The sequence below is a fragment of the Phacochoerus africanus genome, chromosome 3 (assembly GCF_016906955.1).
Source record: "Phacochoerus africanus isolate WHEZ1 chromosome 3, ROS_Pafr_v1, whole genome shotgun sequence".
NCBI lineage: Eukaryota > Metazoa > Chordata > Mammalia > Artiodactyla > Suidae > Phacochoerus > Phacochoerus africanus.
The window spans coordinates 15,578,391-15,587,494 of record NC_062546.1 but is presented as its reverse complement, the minus strand read 5'-3'; the positions used below and the strand labels follow the sequence as shown (position 1 = coordinate 15,587,494).

The 9,104-nt window shown below is 46.0% G+C and overlaps 1 protein-coding gene across 1 annotated transcript; it reads left to right on the top strand.

Moving 5' to 3' along the window:
- The first annotated feature begins 251 nt into the window (after positions 1-251).
- On the top strand, positions 252-3,011 carry LOC125122049 (antileukoproteinase-like). Its single transcript, XM_047770305.1, has 4 exons — positions 252-405; positions 1,299-1,460; positions 1,845-1,994; positions 2,763-3,011. The coding sequence occupies exons 1-4, from the start codon at positions 291-293 to the stop codon at positions 2,789-2,791; spliced, it is 456 nt and encodes a 151-aa protein (XP_047626261.1). The 5' UTR covers positions 252-290; the 3' UTR covers positions 2,792-3,011.
- Positions 3,012-9,104: the final 6,093 nt, after the last annotated feature.

The following is a 9,104-nucleotide window of genomic DNA, read 5'->3' as shown; positions in this document are numbered from 1 at the left end:
CCCAAAGGTGGGTGGTGCAGGGTCCCCTAAGGTGTCCCAGAATGGCATCCTGACCAGCCTGGTGACACCTCCCCCTCCAAGTCCTCCATTTCCCTTCCCGGGCCTCAGGTTCTTGCCTAAGGGCAGAAAAGAGCCATAAACACTATGGGGTCACAGTCCTTAGCCAAATTTCCTGCTTATGAAATAGCAGCTGGGAGGGTTCAAGGCAATTCTGAGGGGAGCCGCACCCATAGGAGGAGGTATAAAGGGGGAAGCTGCCACAGGCCACCACAGCCCCACCTGCCCTCACGATGAAGCCCAGCAGCCTTTTCATCTTCCTGGTGATATTTGCCTCTGGATTCCTGATGTCCTGGGCTGTGAAAGGGGCTGGCGAAGAGGAGTTGGAGTCTTTCAAGCCACATCCAGGTACCACAGTCAGTGGTGGCTCATTGTGGGAACAGCCTCTTCTTTTGAGACCGAGAGCTGACCGTCAAGGCATCTTTCCAATGGTCTGGTCTATGCCCCCTAATTTCAAGCTTCTCTCTGAGGACTTCAACTAAGAAAGTTTCTAAAAATCTACCTTTTATCAGATGGACTTGTTTATTCCAACTCCTGTATTTCTTATTTTTCTTTCTCTATAGAACCTTCTTTACTGTGTTTTTTTTATTCTTCTTCTTCTTTCCTGCCATGTTAATTTGGTCTCTATTTTAATGTTTTAAATTGTTGTCTTTTTCTCTTAATGTTTCTTGCTTAATGGTCACTCACTTTCTCGATGTGCTTCTCAGTGGATCTTTTTTCTTTTGTTTAATCTCTGATGCGTTGCCTCTGCTGCTCTCACTGCCCTTCTCTTTCTCCCTCCCAGCCAGCCTTGGGCCTGGAACATTTGTTCATGGGCTCTATTCAGCCACTTACTGGAGCTGGTTTATGCTGGCTTGAAACGGCTGGCTGTAAAATCTGCAAGATTTATGAGAGCTAGTTGATGTCCCATTGGTAGCTTGAAATTAGCCACGGTGGGACTGTTTACACCCTGGGAGTCTGCAGATGCTGCAAAGTCTCCCTCTTAAAACATCCAGCAGCACACCATCATCCATACCTTTCTCTTTTGTGCCATTGTCTCTCTTTTGGTTGAGTGGTTGGCTGAGTTTGGCACTGCTCCACCCTTGCCTTGAAACTGGAATCCTTATGGCTCCTTTCATTCCTTTGGGGTCAGCCTCCTGGGTTGGGTTTTCTCTCCTCTCCTGGGAAGCTGGTCCCTTGTCCAGGACTGTGGTCATGACTCAACCTCAGCTGTTTCTTCCTCCTTTGTTGTTATCCTTCAGGAAAAACTAAACGTGGATCCTGCCCCTTCATACGCCCTGCAATGTGCCTGGTATATGAACCCCCTGAATGCCAGAATGACTGGCAGTGTCCAAAGAGGCAAAAATGCTGCCGTGGCACTTGTGGCATCAAATGCTTGGATCCTGTAAACCCATCAAAGTCAGGTGAGGAAGTAGAGTCCTAAGAAGGGAGACCTGGGAGATTTGAACTTGAGGACATGCATCTTGAAAAAGTGGAGGGGGCTCCTCTGAACTGGGCTGGAGGGTGGGGCAGAGCCAAGGCTCCTCCACCCCTAGCTCTGTATTCTCAGGTAGGCAGTGGGTCAGTTGGTGAGCCCGTCAACCAGCTAACCAGTCAATCAATTAATGAATCAGTCTGTCTGTTAGACACTGACAGCACTGGTTGGGGCGCCCTTGGTGGGGAGGAATCTCCTTTAGGACATGCACTGGCCTTAGTTTGGGTCCTGAGGTTGAGGAAGAACCTCATAGGATCAGGGTGGGAGCTTGAGTGATGTCCAGGAAGTGAAGTTGTGGCCTTGTTTTTACCAGTTAAGGTCAATCCTGGGAAGTGTCCTGTGGTCACTGGCCAGTGTAAGATGCTCAACCCCATAGACCACTGCCAGAATGACAGCAACTGCCTGAATGGTCTCAAGTGCTGCAAGGGTATATGTGGGAACATATGTGTCCAGCCGGTAAAAGGTAAGGAGAAGATCTGGCAAGATCCACATGCCCCCTGGATCCTATAGTCTCACCCTCCTGGGGCCCTTGCGTGTGAAGAAGGATGCTTGATGTCTCCCAGCACTGCTCATTCCACCAAGCAGATCCTCTGCCCCTCAACCTCCTTCACTCCCTAGAGTTCTCTAGATAAGAAGCCCTGAAGGTCATCTGTGACAGGTCCAGTTGGGTCCTGGGGAAAGAAGGATTTTTGGAATAAGCCAGGAGGAAGAAGTCATGATACAAGGGGCAAAAGGTCTATCGTTTAATGGCATCTCTGCCTCTGACTGAATGTATGACTATGAAAAACTGACTCTATCTTTTTCTTAGCCTCAGTTTCCCCATCTGTAAAATGGTCACGATTTTATCCACAGAAATACTAAGTGTAAAAGTGCTTTTTAAGACTTGAAGTGCTGTGTGCATTGGAAGAATGTTGCTTTGGTTATGGCCCCAATTGGCTGTGTTATCTGGAACCACAGGAAACTAGTAAGAGGTACAGATGTAGCTCTGGCCCAGTGCCTTGGATTTACCAGAAGAAAGACTGCAGCGTAGTGTCAGTGAAAAGCCTGGATTTTTTTCCCCCAATTTCTAGATCAAAGACCAGCATCATTTCAACTATTCCAGCACCATGCTCTCTCCCTACTTATCCCAAGGAATTTAGTCTGGTGGCAGAAGGACCTTCTTGGTGGGAAACAGAGAAGGCTCACTTATATTGCTCCTGTGCTGAGGCTCTGCTTTATTTTCTCTCCTCAGATGTATCCTTGCCAGTTCAATATGGTTAGGACTTTCCGGTCCATGTGGTCTGGGGATTTCTTTTTTCCCCAAGCCTGAAAAAAATGAAAACACCTCGGTGAAGATGTGGCTTTGTGACCTATACTTCGTTGGGGGCCAAGTTTTGAATATTTTACCTGTGTATTCCCAGTATCCAACGTGAAGTTTGGTACATGGCAGGAAATGTCTGTTGATTGGCAAATAAATAAATGCTCAAGGTTTTCTCTGAAATTCCATCTTCCTTGATTCATTGAGTCTGGTCTAGGATATGAGGGGTAAGATAAAGAAGGCAATATCTGGGGAGTTCCCGTCGTGGCGCAGTGGTTAACGAATCCGACTAGGAGCCATGAGGTTGCGGGTTCGGTCCCTGCCCTTGCTCAGTGGGTTAACGATCCAGCGTTGCCGTGAGCTGTGGTGTAGGTTGTAGACGCGGCTCGGATCCCGCGTTGCTGTGGCTCTGGCGTAGGCCGGTGGCTACAGCTCCGATTCAACCCCTAGCCTGGGAACCTCCATATGCCGCGGGAGTGGCCCAAAGAAATAGCAAAAAGACAAAAAGACAAAAAAAAAAGAAGAAGAAGAAGACAATATCTGGGAGTTCCCGTCATGGCTCAATGGTTAAGGAATCTGACTAGGAACCATGAGGTTTCGGGTTCAATCCCTGGCCTTGCTCAGTGGGTTAAGGATCCGGCATTGCCATGAGCTGTGGTGTAGGTCGCGGACACGGCTTGGATCCTTTCTGCTGTGGCTGTGGCGTAGGCTGGTGGCTACAGCTCCGATTCACCCCCTAGCCTGGGAACCTCCCTATGCTGCAGAAGTGGCCTTAAAAAGGACAAAAAGACAAAAAAAAGAAGAAGAAGAAGAAGACAATATCTATATGTGGGGGGGGGGGGAGTTCTCCCCAAACCTGTGAAGTAGACACAGAAAAGTGTTTTGAAGCCAAGAAAATATAGGTATAAGTCCTGCATCTATAATTGGGGACAATGACTTGGCCCCACTGAGCCTCAGTTTGTCATCTATAACATCGAAACAATAATATCAATGACAATTTCATAAAGTTTTGAGAATTAGAGGTGAAAACATGTGAAAGAAATAGCCCAGTAAGGAGTTCCCTTCATGGTTCAGCGTGTAACAAACCTGACTAGGATCCATGAGGATGCAGGTTCGATCCCTGGCCTTGCTCAGTGGGTTAGGGATCCGGCATTGCCACCAGCTGTGGTGTAGGCTGCAGATGTGGCTCGGATCCCGCATTCCTATGGTTGTGGTGTAGGCCAGCAGCTATAGCTCCAGCTCCAATTTTACCCATATGTGGTGGGTGTGGCCCTAAAAAAGCAAAAAAAGAAAGAGAGAAAGAGAGAGAAAGAGAGAGAGAGAGAGAAAGAAAGAAAGAAAGAAAGAAAGAAAGAAAGAAAGAAAGAAAGAAAGAAAGAAAGAAAGGAAGAAAGAAAGAAAGAAAGAAAGAGCCCAGTAATTGTTGTATAGTAGCGGCTCAATAAATGCCAGACTCATCTTAGGGTAAGTAAAAGGCACAGAGTTAAGAAAATGACTGATAAATTTAACTCCATCAACCTCAAAAATGACAAATACAAGAGAGTTGAAAGATAATCAGTAGATCAGAAGTGAATATTTGGAACTATCACAACAGACAAAAAAAACAGACTAGAGGGAAAAAGTTCCCAGGTTAGGATTTGGCACATTCACCCCTGCAGCCCTGGTCTGGGAACCGAGATCCCACATCAAGCCGCTGCACATATTGGCCAAAAACAAAAAATGAAAAACAAAAAAAAGGGAATAGAAAATATGTGGAAGAGTCCTCTTGTGGCTCAGTGGGTTAAGGATCCAGTATTGTCACTGCTTTGACTCAGATCACTGCTGTGGCGCAGTTTTAATCCCTGGCTCCAGAACTTCTGCATGCTGCTGGCGTGGCCAAAAAAAAAAAAAATTCAGGGAAAAAAAGAAAGAAAGAAAATATTCGAAGAATTTCTACAAATTAGTTAAGAAAAGCATGGAGTTGCTGTCGTGGCACAGTGGTTAATGAATCCGACTAGGAACCATGAAGTTGCAGGTTCGATCCCTGGTGGCCTCACTCAGTAGGTTAAGGATCTGGCATTTCAGTGAGCTGTGGTGTAGGTCACAGACACGGCTCGGATCCCAAGTTGCTGTGGCTGTGGTGTAGGCTGGCAGCTATAGCTCTGATTGGACCTCTAGCCTGGGAACCTCCATATGCTGCGGGTGCGGCCCTGGAAAAGCCAAAAAAAAAGACCTAAAAAAAAAAAGAAAAGAAAAGCAGCCCACCTCTTAGAAAAATCAATTATGAATATAATAAGCAAAGAAGAGGTAGTATATGTCCAATACAGACATATAAAGAGCTTCGATCTCACTAGTTTTAAAGAAAAAGACAATTAAAACAACCATTTTCGGAGTTCCTGTCGTGGCTCAGCAGAAACGAAACCGACTAGTAATCATGAGGTTTCGGGTTCGATCCCTGGCCTCTATCGGTGTGTTAAGGATCTGGCATTGCCATGAGTTGTGGTGTAGGTCGCAGACAAGGCTTAGATCCTGCATTGCTGTGGCTGTGGTGTAGGTCGGTGGCTGTGGTGTAGGCCAGCAGCTGCAGCTCCGATTCAACCCCTAGCCTGCGAACTTCCATATGCTACGGGTGTGGCCCTAAAAACACAAGGAGAAAAAAAAAAAAAAACAAGCATTTTTACCCATTGTAATGGCAAGAATTAAAAGTCTACAATATAAACTCTCAGAGACTCTAATAGTTTGCTGACGGAAGTGTAAATTGGTACAGCCACTTAGAAGAATGCCTAATAAAACTGAAAATTCACACAAGCTATAATTTAGCAAGTTTCCTTCCAGATATATAAGAAAGACAAAATATTTGCCAATGGGAACTTAATACGTATATTAAGATGTTTATTGTAAGATGGTTCCAAAGGGTCAGAAATTGAGACCAATCAAGAGAGCCCTTATTTGTGAAATGGTTAAATTTTCATATCTTGATATACTATAGAAAAATAAAAATAAATTTATACAAATCTATGTAAATCTATGGAGACATACCACAGAAAAGTTTGTTCAGAAAATCAGATTGGTGGTATAAACATGTAGTATGAAGTATTCATATATATATATTTTTGTTGTTGTTGTTGTTGTTGCTGTTGTTGCTATTTCTTGGGCCGCTCCCTCGGCATATGGAGGTTCCCAGGCTAGGGGTTGAATCGGAGCTGTAGCCACCGGCCTACGCCAGAGCCACAGCAATGCGGGATCCGAGCCGCGTCTGCAACCTACACCACAGCTCACGGCAACGCCGGATCGTTAACCCACTGAGCAAGGGCAGGGACCGAACCCGCAACCTCATGGCTCCTAGTCGGATTCGTTAACCACTGCGCCACGACGGGAACTCCCATATATATTTTTTAAATCACACAAAAGATATCAAGGGTTTATGAGTATATACCAAAGAATACAGACCAAATGCAGGATGACGCCTTTCTCTATGGAAGAGGAATTAAAAATGGAACTGGGGAAAATTCCCTTGTGGTGCAACAGGTTAAGGATCCGGTGTTGCCACAGTTGTGGTGCAGGCACGCAATTGCAGTGTGGATTTTATCCTTGGCCTGGGAATGTCAACATGCAGCTAACAGAAAGAAAGAAAGAAAAGAAAGAAAGAAAGAAAGAAAAGAAAGAAAGAAAGAAAGAAAGAAAGAAAGAAAGAAAGAAAGAAAGAAAGAAAGAAAGAAAGAAAGAAAGAAAGAAAGAAAAAAACTGGGAATCTTGACCATGGAAACTGATGATTTATCTTCAAGCTTTAATACTTGAAAATAAAACGAATATATAATCCCCCCACCCTGGGTACTTCTGGCATCAAAGTTAGGGTAGGAGTTCCAACTATGGTTCAGTGGTAACGAACCTAACTAGTATCCATGAGAACACAGATTCGTTCCCTGGCCCCACTCGGTGGGTTAAGGATCCAGCACTGCTGTGAGCTGTGGTGTGGGTCACAGACTCAGCTCGGATCTGGTCTTGTGGTGGCTGTGGTGTAGACCGGCAGCTGCAGCTCTGATTCAACCCCTAGCCTGGGAACTTTCATATGCCATGGGTGTGGCCTTAAGGAAAAAAAAAAGTTGGGGTAAAACAAATCTGTCTCTCTCTTTTTTTTTTTCTTCCCAAAACCACACCCAATGACACGGAGAGCAAGAAACAGAAACCCATCTTGGGTAAAAACTAGAAATTGTACCCACTGGCTACAATATAGAATTTGAGATCAAAATTTCAAATTGGAGAAATTTGAAAGCTAATGATTTGCAGCAGGAGATGTTTATGAGGAGCCCTGTAGAATGTCTAAAGGGCTCCAAACTTAAGAGTAGGATAGAGAGGGAGATTGTAAAGCGGGGGAGATGCCGTTTTAATACCTGTACAAAGAGCAGTTTGACCCTCAGGTCTACGCCCATATCTTAGGCACGTTCTAAGAAGTTGGAGGAGGAGTTCCTGTTGTGGCTCAGGGGTAACAAACCTGACTAGTATCCATAAGGATGTGGGTTCGATCCCTGGCCTTGATCGGTGGGTTAAGAATCCGGCATTGAGGTGAGCTGTGGTGTAGGTCACGGACGCAGTTCGGATCTGGCATTGCTGTGGCTATGGTGTAGGCTGGTAGCTACAGCTCCGATTGGACCCCTAGCCTGGTAATTTCCATATGCTGCAGGTGTGGCCCTAAAAAAAGAAAAGAAAGACATTGAAAGGGAAGAACTCTGGACTCAGCCATCCCTGGTCTGGGGAAGCAACGAAGATGTGGTGTTGAGAACGGGATGAACTGAAAAGCTCTTTTGACATACTTGAAAAACAGGGCAATCACAAATCCAAAAGCTCTCGTGAATAGTGAGGTCCCTCAGCAGTCTTCCACTCTGGCTAGAGCTTATTCTTAACTAGTTTATTTAAAATCAAACAACTGGACAACAGGATTTCTCTGAGAGCCTCCCAAGGTCTATATGGAGGATCAAATCTTACTGCGTGTGCCCCATTAATTTCACCTTATTTTTTTGTTTTGTTTTCTTTCTTTGTGTGTTTTTGACCACACTCAGGGCATGCATGCAGAAGTTCCCAGGCCAGGGATGGAACCTGCACCATAGCAGTGGCAACACTGGATCCTTAACCTGCTGAGCCACCAGGGAACTCCTGCACCTTATTGCTTTAAAAGAACTTCTGCCCTTCCAATATTCTCAGTACTCTTTGAACCTGTCCTACCCTGACTGACAGAGTTCTGTGCTCAATAGCTTCTTCCCTTCATTCTCCTTTTTTCCCCTCCATTTTGGCTCTTTTCAAATAGCTTTCCTTTCAGGGACGTTAGCCTCAGGGGGTATCTCCTTCTTTGAGCCAAAACAAGCCTTGCCTCCGTCTCTCAAAGAACAGGCGACGTGGGTGTTGAGAAACCACTGGGCCAGGTTCTGGGAACAGAGGATGCTTCCTGACTCTGCTGTTGACTCAGTCTGTGACACTGGGCACGTTCCTCAACTCTTTTGTATAATGAAGGGATGGTCCAGGTGACCTTGAAGCTTCCACACTGTTCTGCCATTTTACAAACTAATGATTCAGAAAAGCACCTTTGAAGAAAAGCCCCCGTAGGCTGGGCCACCTCATCTCGTTTGATGAACTCCCTGTGACTAGAGGTTCCCCTCTGAATCGTTCAGCTGCATTTCAGCCCCGTCTTCTCCAGTTGCTGTGACCAGCTTCCAAGCATCTGCTTCCCTAGCGATCATGACGTATGCGTGGCCCCCAATAGGTCTAATAATTCCTCCTCAATGTACATATGGAGAGACGTAGGCCCAAAGATGTGCCCAAGATCACAGAGTAAGTCCCTGGAGGGTCTCAGCAGTCTTTAGCTCCAAGCCCTATACTCTTTTTCTTTATTTTTGAGTTTTTCTTTTCCAGATTATGTAGTAGCTACTGTAAGGGGCTGTCAGGTTCCTTTAGGATGAAGGCACTCCGGCCTCAGTTGCTGGGGTGTTGGCTGCTGACACAGCCGAGTCCCTCCGTGGGAAGTTCCCTGGGCAGAGTGAGCTGTTTCACCCAAGGTTAAGTTACACCCCATTCATTCCCAGGGCAACCGGTATCCACTAACGGGTTGATGTTAAGGTGCAGAGGCCTAGGGACACTCTGTCACAGCTCCAGAGCTCCCCAGGGGATTGGCTGAGCCTTTGTTGCCACTGCATCACAATTCCGCTGCTTCGCCCCAGCCCTGCTGCTCCTCTCTCACAGGTGTTGCTCCTCAGAACACGCCCCAGCAAACCTCCTGCACACAAATGTCTGCCTCTGAGACTGGTT

Coding starts and splice junctions, on each gene's coding strand:
- LOC125122049 (XM_047770305.1), top strand. CDS start 291: ATGAAGCCCAGCAGCCTTTTCATCTTCCTGGTGATATTTGCCTCTGGA. Junction 406..1,298: donor GTCTTTCAAGCCACATCCAG/GTACCACAGTCA, acceptor GTTATCCTTCAG/GAAAAACTAAACGTGGATCC. Junction 1,461..1,844: donor TGTAAACCCATCAAAGTCAG/GTGAGGAAGTAG, acceptor TGTTTTTACCAG/TTAAGGTCAATCCTGGGAAG.